The 23,084-nt window shown below is 42.4% G+C and overlaps 1 protein-coding gene across 3 annotated transcripts in view; it reads right to left on the bottom strand.

The window, feature by feature from the left end:
• RANBP3 (RAN binding protein 3) overlaps nucleotides 1-23,084 on the bottom strand; it is a 102,373-nt gene that overhangs the window by 53,539 nt on the left and 25,750 nt on the right. Inside the window, exons 2-4 of one of the 3 annotated variants that reach the window (XM_075863467.1) lie at nucleotides 22,048-22,103; nucleotides 10,441-10,477; nucleotides 10,255-10,341 (exon numbers count right to left, since the gene is read on the bottom strand). In XM_075863467.1, coding sequence (XP_075719582.1) covers nucleotides 10,255-10,341; nucleotides 10,441-10,477; nucleotides 22,048-22,103 — 180 coding nt within the window. Of the gene's footprint in view, nucleotides 1-10,254; nucleotides 10,342-10,440; nucleotides 10,504-22,047; nucleotides 22,149-23,084 lie in introns of all 3 variants that reach the window. The other 2 variants (XM_075863457.1, XM_075863476.1) reach the window with 2 other exon arrangements.

The raw sequence follows: 23,084 nt of genomic DNA on the forward strand, positions 1-23,084 counted from the left end.
TGCTTTTCTGTTTACAAACATCCAAACGGAGTGTCATTATGATGGCGGCTGCGCGAAAAGCACGCAGCCGCGCATCATATGCGGATGCCCCATGGAGCTGTTAAGTGGCTTTTGCGCGGGCAAAACGCCCATGTGAATCCAGCCTTCGGGTTGAATTGCAGGGAGGGAATCTTCAGTAGATACATCAAAAGGTAGCTAACCCTTGACCCCAGATCTTGTGAAATTTTTTAGGACATCCTCGGTGAGGATATACTAGTTGCTCGTAGGTAAGAACAGTATTAACAAGTGTTTCCCACGATGATATCAATGGTGAGGGTATCCGCCATCCAATGCATGGCTATAGTTCTTCTAGCTAGAAATAAAACTTCTTTTAAAAAGATGCAGGTGTGATGTGTCCATTGTTCCTCGTCTAGGAGACCTAATAAGGCAATTTTTTGGGTGTAGGATAGAGGAAATGGTAGTAGTGGTGTAATAGTGTCATATACCGGTTTCAAAAAACCGAAACAAATGAACATTCCCAAATTAGGTGCCAAAAGTCCGCCTCTGATAAATAACATCTATGGCAGGCTGATGTGGGAATTCTACCCATTCAATATAGTCGCACAGGGGTGAGGCAAGTCTGGTGTATAATATATAACTGAATTAGCTTATTATTTATCCTGGAGATTCCGACAAATGCGAACATAAAATGGCATTAGTTTGTTCTGGAGAAATGTCCGGTATGTAGGTTTTCCATTTATCAAGCACTGGAAGTGGAGTAGAGTTCACTTTGGCCGAGAGCAGATGGGTATATAGAGCGGAGCTGAGGCCTTTGGGGGCCCTGAGATTTCAGTATTCCAATAATAGGGTATGTAGATATGATTGAAGTGTTAGGTGGGAATTGTCCCTGTAGGGCGTGGTAAAGCTGTAGGTATCTAAACCATTGTAAACCTGGAACGTGGTATGTTTCTTGTAGCTGTATGAATGTAAGAAGCAAACCATTATCATACACATCTCCAAGTCGGGTAATGCCCAGGTCCTGCCAGATCTGAAAGTCCGCCAATGTTTGAATGTATGGTAAGGTAGGGTAATGCCATAAAAGGTAGTTCCGTAACGACATCTTTATAGGCAATTATGCTTTTAGATGTACGCCAGACTGCTAAAGCGACAGTATGTATAGGGAGCAAAGCAGTAAGTTTAGTAAATCTTGGGTATTTTAACCCCTTCGCGCTCCACGACGTACTATTACGTCGTGCTGAGCACATGGTTCACGCTCAGTGACTGAAAAGCACTTTCCTGGGGAAAGTGCATCGCCATTTTTCCCCCTGGCTTTTCATCGAGCTGTGATGTCACAGGTCAGTGTGCAGGGACAATCGTAATGGTCCCGCCTCCGCGATCGGTGCTATTGGTTAGTCAGTGACAACCGACCAATAGCCGCCATCGCATACAAATTTCCTTCTGTGACCTCAGATCCTGCCGCACCCGCTCTCTGTTCTGAGTTTGAGAGAGGTTGTGGCGAGGGACAATGCAGTGTAGTTTACAAAAAAACTTTGCTTTTCCCACCTTTTATCCACTTCCCACTCCTGTCCTTATGTTCCCCTTGTCACCGACGGTTTTGGTTAGTGATCTCTATCACTGACTACTTTTGAGTCTTCAGAGCCACATTTCTTCTTCCCTGGGGATTATCATTTTATTATTTTTTTCTTTATAAAGTATAATAAAAACAATAAAAAAAAAAGTTGGTTTAGAAAGTCAGCAGCTAATTCGTTTAGTATTAGGGTTAGAGTCAAGGAACCGTCAAAAAGCGTAGTTCGGTATAGCGTCAGGAATCAGTCACCGTAGTTAGGTTTAGCGTTAGGGATCCATCACTGTAGTTAGGTTTAGCGTCAGGGAAGTTCAAATAAAATCAATTGTTAGTACCAAGGAATCGTTCAGTAGAGAATCAGGGAATTTAGTGTCAGGAATCCGTCACCGTAGTTAGGTTTAGCTTCAGGAAAGCTCGGAATAATCTAGTTAGGTTTAGTGTCAGGGAATCGTCGCCGTAGTTAGGTTTAGTGTCAGGGAAGTTCACATCAAATCTAGTTGGGTTTAGTGTTAGGAACCCTCGCCCTAGTTAGGTTAAGTGTCAGGGAAGTCCACTCGTTCTATAAAAAAACAAAAAAAAACAAACAAAACAAAACTAATATATATCTGATTGGACATGTCACAGCCATAGTAACACGCTCCCTACCCATTACACACCCCAATGACAGTTCAGGGGGTTATTTAAATATCGGGCGCCAAATATAACGGCACTGATATCTAAATAACGGAGGAGGGTAGATTTTTTTTTTAAAGTGCCCCAGGGTTTGTGCAGCCCTGCCCATTACATGCTGCAATCAGCTGCACATGTATGGGGAGGCGAAAGGTTCTCAAAGTTTTGACCTGGCAGAGCCCCATATAAATCGTATAATTAAGGAATTAAAGGATCGAAAGAAGGACATAGTAGGTACATTGAGGTTGTTTTACCATTTTGACCAAGTTAAAGGGAAGGTGTCACGAAAATTATAATTTATATATATATATATATATATATATATATATATATATGTTATTGCTTTTAGTATGTTATTAAAATAAAATTTATTTGTGTTGTACTTTTTTTATTTTTTATTTCTTTTACTTCTCTATGGGGGCTGCCATTTTTTTTCATCTCTGTATGTGTCGATTAACTCTGCAACGAAATTGCGGAGTTCCGATGACTGCTCCGGCAGACCGGAAGCCTAACAATGGCCTCCTGTATGCCTAGAACGGATGCCTGTCAGGTCACGCCAAAAGGTGGGGCCTAAAAGACGTCCGGCCGCAGTAATAAGATGGCGCAGGCTCAGAAGCTGAGCCTGCGGTATCAGTCGCTGGTGTCGGCTGTATGTTACAGCTGACACCGTGCTGTAACGGGATGGAACGGAGCTAGCTCCGATCCCTGCCATTAACCCCTCAGATGCCGCGATCGGCATCGACACGATGTTATTATGACACTGTGGATTGTTGCTATGGCAACAGGAGGCCTAATAGTGGCCTCCTGGTTGCCACGTACGATAGCCTATTAGGCCCCGCCCACAGTCGGGACCTAATAGGCTTGCTGTCAGTGAATGACTGACAGCTCTAATGCATTGCACTACGTGGGTAGTGCAATGCATTAGAGTAAAGATCAGAAGTGCAGGACCTCAAGTCCCATAGTGGGACAAAAAAACAGTTGAAAAAAAAGTTAATCAAGAAAGCTTAATAAAAAAAGTGTAAAAATAAAAGCTTCAAGTTAATAAAAACGAACACTGCCTTTTTTCCTATAATAAGCCTTTTATTATTGGAAAATGTTAAAAATAAATAAATAAAAGTAGACATATTTGGTATCGCCGCGTTCGTAATGACCCAAACTATAAAACTATAATATTATTTTTCCCACACGGTAAACACCTCAAGAAAAAAAAATAAAAAAATAAAATATGCCAGAATCACTTTATTTTATTTTTTTTCACCACCACTCACAAAAAAGAATCAAAGTATGGGAGCACGGCCCGCAAAATGCTAAAGAACGGACATGTTCCATAATTTTCGGAAAATTTCCACTGCACGGACACCCTTCCGTAGCGCTACGGAAAGGTGTCCGCGTTCAATGAAAGTGAATGGGTCCGTTTTTGCGGACCGCAATAACGGAGGTTTTTTACGGTCGTGTGCATGGGGCCTTAGCATGCCCTGATGTACTCCGCACAGCTTACATACACCCCCACATTATAAATTGAAATACCAGCAAAACCCCAAGCAGAACTACCACCAAGCTAAGGCCTCATGCACACGACCGTAAAAACTCCCGTTATTACGGGTCGTAATTACGACCCCTAATAACGGGCTCATAGACTTCTATTGGCGACGGGTGCCTTCCCGTTTTCTCACGGGAAGGTGCCCGTGCCGTTGAAAAAGATAGAACATGTCCTATTTCAGGCCGTAATAACGGCACGGACAGTCCATAGAAGTCTATGGAGCTCTCGTAATGACGGGTGGCTACATGTGTGCACCCGTAATTACGGCAGCGTTGCTAAGCGACGTCAGTAAATAGTCACTGTCCAGGGAGCTGAAAGAGTTAACTGATCGGCAGTAACTCTTTCAGCACCCTGGACAGTGACTACCGATCAGTATAAACCTGTAAAAAATAATAAAAGACGTTCATACTTACCGACAACTTCCTGCTTCCTCCAGTCCGGTCTCCCGCCCGTTGCCTTGGTGACGCGTCCCTCTCGACATCCGGCCCGACGTCCTGGATGACGTTTCAGGCCATGTGACCGCTGCAGCCAATCACAGGTCAATCACAGGCTGCAGCGGTCACATGGACTGCCGCGTCATCCAGGGATGTCGGGCTGGATGTGAAGAGAGGGACGCGTCACCAAGACAACGGCCGGGTAAGTATGAATTTCTTTAACTTTTATTACAGAAAAGGCTGTCCCTTCTCTCTATCCTGCACTGATAGAGAGAAGGGGCTGCCGATTAGTGCAGTGCTATTTTGGCGCCAAAAACGTGCTCGTAAATACGGGTGGATTACGGGTGACACCGGACCCATATTTACGGGCACGGGTCCGTAAATACTGGTGCAAAACGGGTGGAATACGTGTGACACCGGACCCGTATTTACGCCAGTATTTACGGGTGGGGAAAAATACGGTCGTGTGCATGAGGCCTAAATCTGCGCTCCAAAAGCCAAATGGCGCTCCCTCCCTTCTGAACCCTACAGCGCGCCCAAACAGCAGTATACGTCCACATATATGGCATCGCCATACTCGGGGGAACCGGCTTAGCAGTTTACGAGATGTGTGTCTTCGGTGGCACAACATATTGTGCACAAAAATGGCATATCAGCGGAAAATTGCAATTTTCACCATCCGCTGTGCATTAATTACTAATGGAAAAACACCTGTGGGGACAAAATGCTCACTACACCCCTTAAAATGCCTTAAGGGGTGTAGTTTCCAAAATAGAGGTCACTACTTGGGGGTTTGTTTTATTATTTGACCTCAGAGCCCTGCAATTGTGGCCCAATGCTGTGAAAATCACCAAAATGGCCCTCAAATATGCATGTTGCTCTTCACTTCTGAGCCCTGTCATATGTCCAGACAAATGTTTAACCCTTTCATGCCGACAATCTGTAGATACCCCGTGCTGCCGGAGCGTGAATATACAGATCTCTGTTACAGCCGGCATAGCGCTGTGAAAAGTGCTCGGACGCCGGCTGTGTCAGTGTCCCCGGCTCCCCAGCAACCTGCTCACTGACAGCCGAACCGATTGGTTTGGCTACAGAGAATATGATCACAGTTATGAACTGCTTCCTGACCGCCCACAGTAAATTCACGTCGGCGCTTACTGGGCTCTATGCAGTGCCGACGTGAATTCACAGTGGGTGTTTAAAACGCGATCCGGGTGTCTCAGAGTAGTGCCGACACCCGGATCGCACTGTTAACCCCTGCTTCTGGTCCCAGAGACATGATCGGGACCGGATTGGTTCAGGTCCCGATCATGTGATCGCAGGGAAAGTTTGTTGCTACAACTGTAAAGTTTGTTGCTACAACAAACTTTCCCCGAGGACCGATTACGGGTGCTGCTGTCAGTTGCATGGCAAAACCGGAGGCCATTCACGGAAGCCTATGAGGACCAGCTGGTCCTCATAAGCTTCCTGTCAGTGTGACTGTCAACGTCACACTGACAGTTTATAATACGTTACACTACCTAGGTAGTGTAATGTATTATAGCAGCCATCAGTGCTGCAGGTCTTCAAGTAAAACAAGTAAATAAAAAAAAATAAGGATAATAATTATAAGTTACAAAAACAAAAAACAACACTTTTTTGCCTAGAAGTCTTTTATTATAGGGAAAAAAAAAACGTTAAAAAAAGTACACATATTTGGCATCACCGCGTTCGTAACACCCCCAACTATAAAACTATAATATTATTTTTCCCACAGTGAACACCGCAAAAAATAATAAAAAAAACAATACTAGCATCACTATCTTTTTGGTCATCACCCCTCCCAAAATATAGAATAAAAAGTGATGTACCCCAAAATAATAGCAATAAAAACTACAACCCGTCCCGCAAAAAACAAGCCCCATCGCAGCTTTTTTTGACGGAAAAATAAAAAAATTATGGCTCTCAGAATATGGTGACACAAAAAATAAATAATTGTATAGAAAAAAGTGATTTTATTGCGCAAATGCCACAAAACATTAAAAAAAACTATATACATATGGTATCGCCGTAATCGTACCGACCGGCAAAATAATGTAAAATGTCATTTATAGCGCACAGTGATTACAGTAAAAAAAAATAAAAAAAAAATGTATGTTTTTTTTGTCACTTTGCTTGCCAAAAAAATAGAATAAAAAAGTGATTTAAAAAAAAAAAATAAAAAAAAAAAATAAAAAAAAAAAAAAAAAAAAAATCACATGTACCCTAAAATGGTACCAATGAAAACTACAGATTGTTCTGCAACAAATAAGCCCTCACACGGCTCCGGTGAAGAAAAAAAAATAATAAAAAGTTCTGGCGCTCCTTCCCTTCTGAGCTCTGCCGTGGGTCCAAACAGCAGTTTATTACCACATATGGGCTATTGCCGTAATCGTGAGAAATATTGCCGTAATCGTGAGAAATAGCTTTACAAGTTTTGGGGTGCTTTTTATTCTTTATTCCTCGTAAAAATTTAATTTTTTTAGAAAAAAAAAGTAGATTTTCATTTTCACAGACATATTCCAATAAATATAGCAAAAGATCTGTCGGGTCAAGATGCTAACTATACCCCTACATAAATTCCTTGAGGTGTGTATTTTCCAAAACCACTTTTGGGGAGATTCCACTGTTTTGGCATCACAAGACCTCTACAAACCTGACATGGTGCCTAAAATATATTCTAAAAAAGGAGACCCCAAAATCCTCTAGGTGCTCTTTTGCTTCTGAGGCCGGTGCTTCAGTCCATTATCACACTAGAGCCACATGTGGAATATTTCTAAAAACTAAAAAATCTGGTCAATAAACAATGTAGTTGCATTTCCCTGGTAAAACAGAATTTTTTTTTATTCCAAATGAATTTCGGCAAAAAAATGAAATTTGTTAATTTCACCTCTACTTTGCTTTAATTCCTGTGAAACGCCTAAAAGCTTAATAAACTTTCTGAATGCTGTTTTGAATACTTTGAGGGGTGCAGTTTTTAAAATGTAGTGATTTATGGGGTCTATCTAGTACATAAAGGCCCTCAAAGCCACTTTAGAACTGAACTGGTCCTTGACAAAATAGCCTTTTGAAATTTTCTTGAAAATGTGAGAACTTGTTGCTAAAGTTCTAAGCCTTGTAACATCCTAGAAAAATAGACATATGGGGATGTTAATTAGCAACAATTTTGTGTGGTATTACTATCTGTTTTACAAGAAGATTACATTTAAAATTAGATTAATTATAATAAGCTATGAATTTATTGACCACATTTTTCCACTAACATAAAGTACAATATGTCACGAGAAAACAATCTCAGAATCGCTTGGATAGGCAAAAGCATTCCAGAGTTATTACCGCATAAAATGACACGTCAGATTTGAAAATAATGGGGCTGGTCATTGGAGGCATCGATGACCCTTGATTCTGAAAAAGTTAAATGCCTTGAGGGGTGTAGTTTCCAAACTGGGGTCACTTCTTGGGGGCTTCCACTGTACCTTGGGGTTTTGCAAATGCAACATGGCACCCAAAAACCAATCCAGCAAAATCTGCATGCCAAATAGCGCTCTTGCCTTTCTGAGCCCTGCCATGTGTCCAAACAGCAGTTTATGACCACATGTGGGGTATTTCCGTACTCTGGAGAAATTGCTTTACAAATGTTGGGGTGCTTTTTCCTCTTTATCCCTTGTGAAAATGAAAAAATGCTACTTTTTAGTGGAAAAAAGGTTGATATTCATTTTTATGGCCTAATTCCAATAAATTCTGCAAAAGAACAGTGGGGTCTAAATGCTTACTATACCCCTAAATAGATTCCTTAAGGGGTGTAGTTTCGCAAATGGGGTCACTTTTGGGGGGTTCCTACTGTTTTGGTCCCGCAGGAACTTTGCAAATATGACATGGCACCCGAAAACCATTCCAGCTAAATTTGAGCTCCGAATGGTCATCCTTCCCTTTTAACCCCTGCCGTGTGTCCAAACAGCAGTATTGCCGTAATTGGGAGAAATTGCTTTTCAAATGTTGGGGTGCTTTTTCTCCTTTATGCCTTGTAAAAATAGAAAATGTCCTTGTTTTATTGGAAAAAAATGTCGATCTTCATTTTCACGGCTTCATTCCACTAAATTCATCAAAAAAAAAATGTGGAGTTAAAATGCCAACTATACCACTTGATAAATTCCATAAGGGGTGTAGTTTGCCAAATGGTGTCTTTTTTCCACTGTTTTGGCATCACAAGACCTCTTCAAACCTGACATAGTGCCTAAAATATATTCTAATAAAAAGGAGGCCCCAAAATCCTCTTGGTGCTTCTTTGCTTCGGAGGTCTGGGTTTTATTCAGTGAATTAGCACACTAGGGCCACATGTGGGATATTTCTAAAAACTGCAGAATCCGGGCAATAAATACAGAGTTGCGTTTTTCTGGTAAAACCTTCTGTGTTACAGAAAATCAAATAAGGATAAAAAATTAATTTCTGCAAAAAAATGAAATTGGTAAATTTCATCCCTACAGAGTTAATAAACTTTCTAAATGCTATTTTAAAAACTTTGAGGGGTTCAGTTTTTAAAATGGGGTGATTTATGGGGGTTTGCATTGTATGGGCCCCTCAAAACCACTTCACAACTGAACCCTGTAAATGTGAAAAATTTCTGCTAAAGTTCTAAGCCTTGTAACGTCCTAGAAAAATAAAAGGATGTACAAAAACGTTGCCAATCTAAAGTAGACATGTGGGAAATGTTAACTAGCATTTATTTTTTGTGGTATATAATATCTGTCCTACAAGCAGATACATTTAAATTGAGAAAAATGCAAATTTTTTAGTTTTTTTGCTAAATGTTGCTGTTTTTTCACAATAAAATACTGAATGTATCGAAAAAGTTTTACCACTAAAGCAAAGTATAATGTGTCACGAGAAAATCTCAGAATCGCTTGTATCGGTAAAAGCATTCCAAAGTTATTACCACATAAAGTGACACGTCAGATTTGAAAAATGGGGCCGCGTCCTGAACGTGCAAAACTAGTCCATGTCCTTAAGGGGTTAATATTTGGTCTGAGTCCGACAGAGCTGGAGCTGTTCTTTCCTATGGCTCTCCATTCCAGCTAATAAAAGGTTGGTCCAACATTTTTGAGCCCCCTTTATGACATCCATATGTCCTAATAAAATAGATGAATATGATTGCCCCAGCTAGAAATGTCACGATACCAGAATTTGGACTTCAAAACTGATACTTCGTGTAGTATTGCGATTCTCTATACCAAAACGTTACTTGAAGGACAAAATAATTAGATTTTTTCCCTCTTTGAATCCTGGCGTTTACAACTTTTTAACTCCTTCTTGACATCTGAGATAGATACACACACACACACACACACACACACACACACACACGATAGATAGATAGAAATGGTACCAATAGAAACTACAGCTCGCGGGATGAGTTGTAATTTATTAAGGTGCCATTTTTGGCACATTTACATGCGATAAGCAAGCAAGTAAGTGATACACGAGTCATTCTAGACTGGAAACACCCATATTTCTTTTTTTTTTTAACACCCTAACACAGAGGCGTACATGCATGTGGTTTCTACATTATAGCATTCTAACAATTATTTTCTTAAAGTGTACCTTCCTTTTACTGAAAAACTATTATAGTGCACGAGTGTGCACAATAATAGTTTTTCTAAATAACTTCGATTACCATTTCTGCTCCTAATAGCTGACAATGTCTATAGTCCGTGCTGTCGGCGGGTCATAACTCTGCAGTTATGCTGGCCGTCTCCATGGCTCCCGTATCTATAACAGCCGCTAGCGCTATAGAAATCTTTAGCAATGGCAGCAGTTCTAAATATAGGAGCCATGGAGACTAGCAGGACGCTCTAACTGTAGAGTTATCATCCGCCGGCAGCACGGACTATATAGAAGGCCCAGCCCTTAGAAGCAGAAAGTTATTTAAAAAAAACAAAAACAACAATTATTGTGCACACTCCTGCACTATAATAGTTTTTCAGTGAAAGTGGAGGTACGCTCAAATATATATTTTATCTTAAAAGACTTACCAGACTGAGAAGGGGGGAACTGAGAAAAGGATGATGTACGCTCTCTTTTAGGTGGTGGGCAGTAACCTCCATCCTCTTTGTCAGAATCTAAACAGTGAAAATATTTTAATAGGGCATTGCTACATAAAGAATCATCAGAAAAGCATCTTTTCCTATTGACAGAATTTTTTGCAAAAACTTAATTACCTTCACCTTGTTCTGGACTTGATCCGTCCGCAGACCTCTATAAAAAACAGGAAACAAATAGACCTTTTTTTTATTATTCTAACTAGTATTCGGATACGTATGAGCAACACAGGATTCCATGAATATTGTAGACAAAAAAAAACGATTTTTTTGAATACTCACCATAAAATCCTGTTCTCATTCAGTTTATTGGGAGACACAAAAGACTAAGGCCCCATGCACACGATTGCGGGCACGGCCGGCCGCCGACTGCCACCCGCAAGTATGGGAGCACGGCCCGCAAAATGCAAAAGAACAGACATGTTCCATAATTTTCGGAACATTTCTACGGCACGGACACCCACCTGTAGCGCTACGGAAAGGTGTCCGTGTTCAATGAAAGTAAATGGGTCCATTGCGGTCCGCAAAAATGGAGGTTCTTTACGGTCGTGTGCATGGGGCCTAAGGGTTGAGGGCTCCTGGCACTAGAAGGTGACACTAAGCATTAAAAGTATTAGCTCCTCCTACACAGGCTATATCCATCCTGCAGACACGGAGCCAATTACACTGTGTTCCAAATTATTATGCACATTGGATTTAAGAGTCAAACATTTAATTATTAGTTTTTCAATTAAACTCATGGATGGTATTGTGTCTTAGGGCTCTTTGGATCATTGTAATCAATCTCAGACACCTGTGATAATTAGTTAGCCAGGTGTGCCCAAACAAAGGAAAACTACTGAAGGACGTTCCACATTAAGAAGCCACAGGTTTCAAGCAATATGGGAAAGAAAAAGGATCGCTCTGCTGCCGAAAAGCATGAAATTGTCCAAGGTATTGCACTAGCTATGAAAACATTGGATATTTCAAGAAAACTTAGGCGTGATCATCGTACTGTGAAAAGATTTGTGGCTGATTCAGAGCACAGACGGGTTCGTTCAGATAAAGGCATCATGAGGAAGGTTTCTGCCAGACAAATTAATAGGATTAGGAGAGCAGCTGCTACAATGCCATTGCAAAGCAGCAAACAGGTATTTGAAGCCGCTGGTGCCTCTGGAGTCCCGCGAACCTCAAGGAGTAGGATCCTCCAGAGGTTTGCAAGTGTGCATAAAGCTATTATTCGGCCACCCCTAAACAATGCTCACAAGCAGAAACGATTGCAGTGGGCTCAGAAATACATGAAGACTAATTTTCAAACCGTGTTGTTTACTGATGAGTGCTGTGCAACCCTGGATGGTCCAGATGGATGGAGTAGTGGATGGTTGGTGAATGGCCACCATGTCCCAACAAGGCTGCGACATCAGCAAGGAGGTGGCGGAGTCATGTTTTGGGCTGGAATCATGGGGAGAGAGCTGGTAGGCCCCTTTAGGGTCCCTGACGGTGTGAAAATGACCTCTGCAAAGTACGTAGAGTTTATGACTGACCACTTTCTTCCGTGGTACAAAAAGAAGAACCGTGCCTTCCGTAGCAAAATTATCTTCATGCATGACAATGCACCATCTCATGCTGCAAAGAATACCTCTGTGTCATTGGCTGCTATGGGCATAAAAGGAGAGAAACTCACGGTGTAGCCCCCATGTTCCCCTGACCTCAACCCTATTGAGAACCTTTGGAGCATCCTCAAGAAAAATATCTATGAGGGTGGGAGGAAGTTCACATCAAAACAGAAGCTCTGGGAGGCTATTCTGACATCCTGCAAAGGTATTGAAGCAGAAACTGTCCAAATACTCACAAATTCAATGGATGCAAGAACTGTGAAGGTGATATCAAAGAAGGGGTCCTATGTTAACATGTAACTTGGCCTGTGAAGTTTTTTTTTGATTGAAAGAGCTTTTGATTTCTGTAAATATGACCTCCTGATGCTGCATATTCAACAAATTACCATTTTAGTTCTCTTTACAACCTTTAAAATGATTTGATCTCTGTTGTGCATAATAAATTTGAAACAGTGCAAATCTGTTATCATTAGGAGATTTGTTCAATAAAATTCGCATTATACTCCAACGGTTGATGGCTTGAAGACTATACTGACTGTCATTTGCATCGACTATTTAGGAAAATCAGCGAAAAATAACATTTGCATAATAATTTGGAATGCGGTGTAGTTTGTACTGAAGCAGTAGGAGCAACAAGGAGAAGCCAACAGGAAACCCAGAAGAGGGGTAGGGGGATTTGATGGATCAGAAAAGAAGAGGAACTCATACAATAAAATTGGTAGATGCCCAGAAATCAGAGAAAAATAATAATTATTGGGTCGGAGATGTGTCCGCCCCCCCCCCCCCAAATGATCGCAACGAGATAAGGATTTTCAGGTGAGTGCCCCAAGAACGAACGAACGAACGAACGAACGAACGAACGAACGAACGAACGAACGAACGAGCGTGCAATCAGCACGGTAATCCAAATACTAAGAGGGTGCCAAAATAAATCCTCGTTCGCTTACTTGAGAAAGGCCCCATGGAGTAGGAGTGAAACGTCGCATGTGGTGGTGAATAAAACGATCAAGTTTTCACTGAAAAGGAAGTGCTGCCTCGTATTTTTTTTTATATGGTTATATCAATTTTTTTTTTTTTTCTCATCCATGTCATTGGGGGACATAGAATACCGTTGAAGTCATACAGCTGTCCCCGGGAAGATAACAAGAAAGATTGCATGACTGGTCGCCTAATCCACTTCTGCATGCAGAACCTAGCAACCAAAAGTTAGTTGGAAAGGAAGAGTGCTGCCTTTAGTGCAATAGCCTTAGACGACATGAACCAAAATGACTAGTAGAGTTGTAACAACATCAAGATGGAGTTGAGCATATTCCCCAGAATGGGAACAAAGCTTAAAAAAGAGAAACACTGTGTCACTCAAAGACCTGGTTGAGGTCCCGATGAGTTGTGGGCCAAACATAGGGAGTCGATGGGCGACCTGTTGGTGAGAAGTCCACACATCAGTGAGGAAATGAAGGGGAAAAAAAAAAAATTAAGACAAAAAATAATCAATGTAAAATGAAGTGGAGGATGGAGACATTCCTCATATTAGTGTAAACAAGACTTCCAGGTCCTGTGGAGAATATGAGATGGGGAAGATCATATGGCCCTTCAATGAGGTTGTGATAACTCATCCTAAGAAACCACAACATCTCAGGGCTATGGTGTGACATAGAATGGCATCAAACGTAGTGACTCAAAAAGGCTGGTAGGAGCCGGAACCAAAAAAAGAATAGATCGCCGTAGGGAGGTAAATGCCAGGAAAGAGTTGGCTGAAAAAAAAAATACATGTGAGAGGACCACATTAGTCAAGGCAAAACCTGTGCCACCAGGATAATGTATGTACTCAACCACGAACTCCCTAGCATTTTTAGGCGGAAGACATACATCCACTACACAAGCCAAAGGGGCGACTTGCCTGGGTCCAGACATCTTCTGTTGGAGAAGTCCGCAGTTCAGAGGATCACTACCAGAATTTGGGCCACAGATAAAAGTCGGGCCGCAGCACCCAACCCACAATAGGAATTCTATATAGTGTACAGAGCAATCTGCTTCCGGCATCGACCACTGCCTAACTTCCAATACCAGCCGGAACAGCTGATGAGTGCGGGGTCTGGGTGTCGGACCCCCACCGATCATCTATCCTGTGGAAAGGTCAGCAGTATGAAAAACCGCCCCCTGCCTGGACAACCCCAATAAGTAGACGACCGCATTGGTAAATTCAGACGAAAAGGGAGTGGACAACCTTCTAGAAGGGAATATTCGTGAAGAAAGACCGGCATAACAAGGGCCCTGGAATGGCCTGCGGGGTAGCAACCGTTTTTCAGAAAGCCATCCGTGCGATGGCTGTTAAAAACTGACTGGTTGCCCAGGGAAGCCCTCCTAAGGAGGCTCAATCGACAGCGCTGGCAAGGCAAGGGAACCATTGGTTACCTTCCCCGCCAGTTTGTACTTTTTTGTGATGCAGGCGGCGTGATAACATTGCGAAACTAGGCCTGCACCACTGGAGGAGAGGATGGAACAGGTGAGTGTGGCATTATGTACAGTGGGGTGTGTGGTGCTATTTACATGGGCACTATACACAATGGGCACTGTGTGTGGCACTATCTACAAGTAGCAGTGTGGTGTTTTCAGGGGGTTGGGACAAAAAAAAACCCTGACAAATGAAATTAATCTGTATTTTTAATGACTGTGAAAAACAGATGACAAACAGCCGTTAAAAACAGACAGACGGCCATGAAATGGATAAACATTTGGAGACACAGATGCAAAACGTCCATGAAAAACTGACAATTTCTCTTTTTTTTTTTCCCCACGGTCATATGAGTATAGCCTTACAATTGTTGAGTACTGGCATTACTATTTGTTGTCAAACTGACCGAATAAATCAATGGACCAAAATAGCCTTAGCATATCAGTGGTATCTAATTAGTCCCGATTGGCAGAATGCAACGGTGTTGTTGTATTAATAAATTCTGGAAAGTACAGAATAGAAAAAGCAAATCAATAGCAAAAGGCATAACATATTTCAAATATAACCTGCATAGGGATCCTAATAAACCACTACACCTTACTTTTTAAGAAAGATAAAAGAATAGGTGAGAAAATGAAAACAGGAGTGGGAAAAAGAAGAGGGGGGGGGGGGGGGGAGTGGGAAAGGTTGGCCCAGAATAGAATTTTATCCTGAAATCCTATACGTAAAAGCCATGAAATGTTAAAGTAATAGGATAAAGAACTCAGAAGATTCTATGAAGGATTTCAAAGGATGCCAAATCGTGAGAAAGGCAGATGAGCGAACATGTGCCTCTGCAATCAGCGCCTCCATTTTCATATTATAAAGCTCTACTACACATTCACAAAAGAAAGGTTATCACCCCAGTTCTCCGGTAACGGGGTATCTATCATCATCCTAGCAGCAGTCAAAAGATGTCGTAGGATACCTTTCTTTACTTGGGCCATTGAGCCTGGTATGACGAAAATAGGGTGATGCGGAGCGTTTGAGTTGTTTACCCGAATACGTTCAGTAAATGTCCAGAATAGTCTCCTAAAATGGCTTAATATGTGCACACCCTCAAAGTATAGTGCCGCGTGCCTGTCTGCACCTCTAACACGTGGGATACATGCGGTCGGAGACTGCTGGGCAGTAATACCACCTAGATAAAATCATAATTATTCTCCTTTTCCTGCAACGCCATACAAATATCGAAATAGCGCAGGCTTTCAATAAGTCGTTCTGAGCAAAAATAATACTCAACTATCTCCCATTTGTGGAAAAAAAGGAGCATTTTTAGAATTCCTGCTACTGCACTGCAGCAAAAGCTGATACATACAGACAAGCTCCTCAGCATCGTAGTGGAAAGGATAAACAAGCTATCAAAATCAGACAATGAGGCGGGATAAGATGAACGGAAAGATACAGAGAAGAAATGAGTAATTGTTTTTTACTACGCCACAAGAGGTTCATGACTGGTCCCTGAGCATGTAACTGATCAAGTGTAGGAATTCTCCAATCCACCAGGACTTGCTGGAGGCAAGACAAAAAGGATTTCTCCCATATGAGGAGAAAACAGCCAACAGACCAGGCTGAAATATAGAATTTTGAAATAAAGTCAACATTGGGCCCATTCTAGAGGAAATATGGTATTTCATCACGCATTAATCCAAGATAGACAATAAACACGTGACTAAAAAGTGCCTATTGTTCTGTACTGCTTACGTTTGACGGCCTGTGTGCCTATAGTACATTTATACTTGTTTGAATGCTTCTAAAATTCAATAAAAAAAATTTTGGAAAAAAAGTGCCTATTGTCACGGGGCATCCAGTCATTAACCCCTATCCGCACCAGGACGTAACTATCCGTCTTCGCGGGAGGTTACTTCCTGCACGAGGACGTAGTTACTGAGTTTGTCCCGGTGAACACTGTCGGCGACAGTGTGCACAGGGAACCGGGAGGTCAGTTGTCGCCAACAGCAGACACTCCCCTCTTGCCGGCCAGCGGTCCTTTGCCGCTGATTTCGGCGAATTAACCCCTTAAATTCAGCGATCAGGAATTTTAGGGGTTTCTAGCATATCGGCAGACCCCTGTCCGAAATCGCGGGGTCTGCCGATAGTTACTATGGCAAACGGAAGCCAAACAATGGCTTCCGGGTCTGCCATGGACGGAAGCCCATCAGGACCAACCTTCGGCTGGTCCTGATAGGCTTCCTGTCAGAGTGACAGGAAGTCACTGTGTCGTTCCCGATGCACACTTTCGGCGACAGTGGGCATCGGGAGCTTGGAGATCAGCTGTCCCCGACAGCTGACACTCTCCAGTGTTGCCAATCAGCGGCTTATCGCCGCTGATTTCGGCAATTAACCCGTTACATGCGGGGCTCAATTGCGATCTCCGCATGTAGCGGGTTTGTAGCGCATCAGCAGCCCCCATGCAATCGTGGGGGCTTCTGATGCTTGTGATGGCACCCGGGGGCCAGACAACGGCCCCCAGGTCTGCCATGTATGTCAGCCTATGAGGCTCAGCCTCTGCTGATCCTCGTAGACCAACTGTCAGAGTGACTGTGACGTCACACTGACAGTTGGAATACATTGCACTACCTAGGTAGTGTAATGTATTCTAGCAGCGATCAGAGCTGCAGGTAAAAAATATAAAGTGTAAAAAGTAAAAAAAAAAAAAGTTAATAAAAATGTTTTATAAAAGTGTAAAAATAAAAGGTTTTGTTTTCCTATAAGTCATTTATTATAGGGAAAAAATGAAAACGTTAAAAAAAAAAGTACACATATTTGGTATCGCCGCGTTCGTAACGACCCAAACTATGAAACTATAATGTTAATTTTTCCGCACGGTGAACGCCGCAAACAAAATAAACGGAAAACTGTCAGCATCGCTATTTTTTGGTCACCACCCCTCCCAAGATATAGGATAAAAAGTGGACAAAAAGTCGCATTTACCCCAAAATGGTACCAATAAAAACTACAACCCGTCCCGCAAAAAAAATAGACCTCCCACAGCTTTTTTGACGAAAAAATAAAAAAGTTACGGCTCAGTATAGCGTCTCATAAAATAAATTATTTTATAGAAACTTAATTTTATTGTGCAAACGCTGCAAAACTTTAAAAAAACTATACACATATGGTATCGGTGTAATCGTACCGACCGGCAGAATAAATTAAAACGGAATTTATTGCGCACGGTGAACACTGTAATAAATAAAGAATTTTAAGCGCCAAAATCGCTGTTTTTTGGTCACCTTCGCTCTAAAAAAGATCCTGAGGGGCCAAAATGCTCACTATACCCCTAGAAAAATTCTTGAGGGGTGTAGATTCCAAAATGGGGTCACTTTTGGGGGGTTTCCACTGTTTTGGTACCTCCGGGGCGTTGCAAACCCGACATGGCACTGAAAACCAATCCAGCAAAATCTGCGCTCCAAAATCCAAAAGGCGCTCCTTCCCTCCTGAGCCCTGCTGTGGGTCCAAACATCAGTTTAAGACCACATATGGGGTATTGCCGTAATCGGGAGAAATTGCTTTACAAATGTTGGGCGGCTTTTTCTCCTTTATTCCTTGTAAAAATGAAAAAAATTCTATGTTTCCACAGAAAAATAGGTGATTTTCATCCTCACAGACTAATTCCTCTAAATTCTGCAAAAAAACTGTGGGGTCAATATGCTAACTATACCCCTAGAAAAATGCCTTGAGGGGTGTAGTTTCCAAAATGGGGTCACTTTGGGGGGGGGGGGGGGTTCGACTGTTTAGGTACCACAAGACCTCCTCAAACCTGACATGGTGCCTAAAATATATTCCTAAAAAAAGGAGGCCCCAAAATTCACTAGGTGCTCCTTTGCTTCTGAGGCCGGTGTTTCAGTCCATTAGGACACTAAGGCCACATGTTGGATATTTCTAAAATCTGCAGAATCTGGGCAATAAATATTGAGTTGCGTTTCCCTGGTAAAACCTTCTGTGGTACAGATTTTTTTTTTTTTATTACAAATGAATTTTGTAAATTTCACCTCTACTTTGCCTTAATTCCGGTGAAACGCCTAAAGGGTTAAAATACTTTCTGAATGTGGTTTTGAATACCTTGAGGGGTGCAGTTTTCAAAATGGGGTGATTTATGGGGACTTTCTAATATATAAGGCCCTCAAAGCCACTTCAGAACTGAACTGGTCCCTGAAAAAATAGCCTTTTGAAATTTTATTGAAAATATGAGAAATTGCTGCTAAAGTTCTAAGCCTCGTAACGTCCTAGAAAAATAAAAGTACGTGAAAAAAAATTATGCAAACATAAAGTAGACATATGGGGGATGTTAACTAGTAACTATTTTGTGTGGTATTACTATCTGTTTCACAAGCAAATACATTTAAATTTAGAAAAAATGCTAATTTTTGCAAATTTTTGTGAAAATTTGACGTTTTTCACAAATAAATCTTGAATTTATCTACCAAATTTTTTCACTAACATAAAGTACAATATGTCACGAGAAAACAATCTCAGAATCGCTTGGATAGGTGAAAGCATTCCGGAGTTATTACCACATAAAGTGACACATGTCAGATTTGAAAAAATTATCTGTGTCCACAAGGCCAAAACAGGCTGTGTCCTAAAGGGGTTAATAGATCCCCCCCCCCCCCGATGCAAGCTCGAATTCAACCCAAAGTTCCTTAGATTAGGTGTCCAGTCAACGAGACAAAACTGCTGCTCCATGGTACAATTTGAGATCAGGTAAGCCAATGTGGCTTTTCCTAACCTGGATCTACTGGTATTCCAGACGAATCTGGTGATGGCTCTCTGCAGCGTTCTGAAGTAGCTGGTGGACGCACACATGTGCACGGTTTGATAGAGAGGGAAATCCGGGAAGTATATTCATTTTTACAACACTCATTCGTTCGAACCAGGATATGTGTTTGAATGTATATTTCTGAAAATCCTCTACTGTCCTCCTCCGCAAGGGGCTATAGTTAAGGGGGAAGAGTAGATGTAATTGAGCTGGAATTTGAACACCAAGATACATACTTTGTTCCTGACATTTAAACTAATAATTATTCTGGATGGAATGGACATCCGAAACTGATAGAGAGATATTTAGAGCTTTCGAACATTTAACCTTAAAGTTGCCGAGACAGCCAAACCTGTTATACTCAGTCAAGATGGAAGGCAAGGAGATGTGGGGAGAAGATACGTATAAAAAGCAGGTCAGTAGCATATCGAGTTAGCTTGTAATGATCCTGCCCAACCCAAACTCCCGAAATGCAGTCCCAGTTTAGAAAACAGAGGACAGAGGGAGCTTTTACCGGGATATCATCAAAGCATGGCATGATTGAAAACTTCCAACACCACCAAGAGAACAGCGAGCACCTACAGGAGGGCATAAGGAGCAGACATTAGGCCTAAGAAATCCTGAGGGAACAGTGGTGGGTTAGACATGTCGGGATGTGGAGATCGGATATCTGCCACAGAAATAAAACTTGATCTCAGTTTTCACTAATTCAAGACTTTAAGCCTGATAAAAACGATGCTTTAAAAAAAAATCCAGGACGGAGAACTCGTCCGTTGACCATGAAAGGAGTGGAGTGAGAAACCCAAAGAACCTTCTTCATGATTTAACGGGGAAGATTATGCCCAGGGAGGAGGAGGAACTCCAGAGCACGATGGCCAGGAAGTACAGACCTAGAGAGCTTTTTTTTGTAGCCCAAAGGGCCTACGTCATAGAGCCACGCGTCAGTGATCCAAGAGTCCCAGTGAAAAACCCTGCCACAACTTGAGCAGACCTGGGTGAGGGCTGGCCAAGACATATTTACCTACTCCAGTTTACTCACCAAATCTGCATCCTCCACACTACAGCTCTCTCACATTACCAGCAGGGTCACCCCTTCAGGGTCTTTACACCCTGTTGGGAGAGTACCCTGGAAAGGCGGTGGCAGGCAGGAATACTTGGTGAACCCATGGCTAGCAGATTACAGAGATGGACTGCTTTGTTCCACTTTGTCTTTTTGGAAGAGTGATTAAAGGGGTTGTCCGGTTTCAGCAAATTTAAAGTATTTTTTTTTGTAGAATTAGAAGTTATACATTTGTCCAATGTGCTTTCTATATTAGTTCCTCATGGTTTTCCAGATCTCTACTTGTTGTCATTCAGTAGGAACATTCATGGTTTACTTCCAGTTAATAAATACTGTCTATGATGATGTGAGGGACACAGGTGCACGGATCGTTACAGTACGTGTATAGGAGCAGTGTCTTCTAACGATCCCAGCACCTGTGTGTCCATCACATGACCATGGACAGAATTTTATCCTCTGGAAATAAACAATTTCTTCCTCCAGGCATGACGTTTCATCCCATGTGACTGACGCAGCCTGTGAAAAAAAAAAAAGAAGGATACTTACCATGGCGACGCGACCCTCTGACGTCATGATGCTCTGCAGCCCTGGGATGACGTTTCATCCCATGTGACTGCTGCAGCCAATCACCGGCTGCAGCGGTCACATGTGATGAAACGTCATCCCAGGGCTGCAGAGCATCATGACGTCGGAGGGTCGCGTCGCCATGGTAAGTATCTTTGTTTTGTTCTGTGCAGTTTTCTGAGCGCACATCCTGGCCGGAAAACGTCACCAAAAATTGGTGCGGTTTTTCCGTCCGGAATCCCCTGCGTAAAAGCACACCGTATATCCGCCCTGTGTGCCGCAGGGGATTCCGGACGGAAAAACCACGCTGTTTGAACATAGCCTTAAATTGTAGTATTTTACTAGTTTTCTTTCTTTACTATATTCATAGGGTATGTTTTTTCTGTAACAGATTTATATCACATGAAGACTATGTACAGACAAGTACACCGCTTAAAACATATTCAGTATGACAGCTTCATGAGAAGATTAAAGGGGTTTTAGTATCAGGGACATTTATGACATATCCACAGGACAAGTCATAAATGTCAGATAGGGGGGATCCCACCTATCTCTAGAACGGGGCCCCCTGAACCCCGTTCTACCGCTCTGTGTTCCCGCTGAAGCGGGTGATTTCCGACCATGTTAGATGAGCTACGCAGTTTCCAGAAATTCCATAGTAGCGAGTGGCAGTTACGGAAACAGCATAGCTCAGCGAGCTACGCGGTTTTCATCTAACACTGTTGGAAACCACACGCTTCAGCGGGAACACACAGAGTGATAGAACGAGATTTAGAGGGCCCCGTTCTAGAGATAGGTGCGGGTCCCAAAGGTGGGACCCGTATCCATCTGACATATCCTGTGGATGTCATAATTGTCCCTGATGGGAAAATAATTCCTTTAAGTGAAAATAGTTAAAGGGGTTCACCGGGCATTTTATTACCCTTAGGATACGTCATCAATATTAGATCTGTGGGGGTGCTCCTCGCCGATCAGCTGACTGATCCGCGGTCTCTGATCACTCACATGAATTGGGCCGGAACTGCAATCCCAGGCACATCCACAACGGATGTGTACGGCGCTGTGCCTTGTAAGCTAAGAAGAAGTCATGGCGACGAGTCAGTCAGCTGATCGGCGGTGGTGCCCCAAGCGATCTAATAGTGATGTAATGGTAGACCATCAATATAAAATGCCCAGATAACCCCTTTAAGGCTGAGTCAAGACAATTAAAACTAATGTCTATGACATCAAACATGTAAAGAACTTTCATTTGACTTACTTTCTGGCCTTTGTCCTTTTGAAACACGAACACGGGAGGTGCTATGGCTGGCTTTTCTGCAGGAGGAAAAGGGAAAAATTCACCTTTAGTTTTTGCAGAAACTAAAGGCAAACCACAAAGTCAAGCCATGAACTGCTGCATAAAGAGCAAAATTCCTAAAATAAAAACATAGTAGCACATTTTTGACAACTAGCGCAAAGGAAAAGTGGATTAGTTGCCCATAGCAACTAGATTTCGCCTTTCATTTTGCACTTCGGAAAACGAAAGCCACTTTTACTTTGCACCAGTTTTGAAAACCCTGCCCTATACTACCACTAACCTTTATAAAGTATGTGCCCACAATAACAACATGCCATAAATACTGACAGGCATCACTGACCACTATGATCACATGAACAATAGGAGATTTTGTTTTGCAATATCACGCACTTATCAGTGAGAATCAGGCACATATATTACTGCATAAATAAGGCTATGTTCACACCAGCGTCGTGGGTTTCCGTTATTCTGCTCCGTCAGAAGAGCAGAACAAGAGAAAACCGGAACCGACGGTTCCATTGACTTTAATGGATGCCGTCTGCATGTCTGTGGATTTACTGCAAACAATAGCGCAGCATGCAGCACTAGGGATGCACGATGCATCGAAACTTCGATACTGTTTCGATACTGTGCATCCCTAAACGGTTCGATACCGCTATTTCCTGTATTTCGATGCGCAGCCGCACAGCTCAGTATAGTAATACATGAATGTATGGGAGCGCGGCTGCGTAATTCAGCCACAGCCCCGCTCCTGAGTCATGATAAGTTCGCAGGGTCAGGATGATGCGATGCGGCCAGCGCTGCACTAATGAGCGGCGGCACTGGAGACAGAACATGGCGGCCACACTACAAAACACCCCATGTTCTGTCCTCAGTGCCTGAACTGCCGCTCATTAGTGCAGCGCCGGCCGCACCTCCTCATGCTGACCGCGCGCGCACTTCCTGTCAGGAGCGGGGCAATGGCTGTATTACACAGCCGCAGCCCCGCTCTATAACGG

This window comes from Rhinoderma darwinii, chromosome 1 (genome assembly GCF_050947455.1).
Source record: "Rhinoderma darwinii isolate aRhiDar2 chromosome 1, aRhiDar2.hap1, whole genome shotgun sequence".
In the NCBI taxonomy this organism is placed as follows: Eukaryota; Metazoa; Chordata; class Amphibia; order Anura; family Rhinodermatidae; genus Rhinoderma; species Rhinoderma darwinii.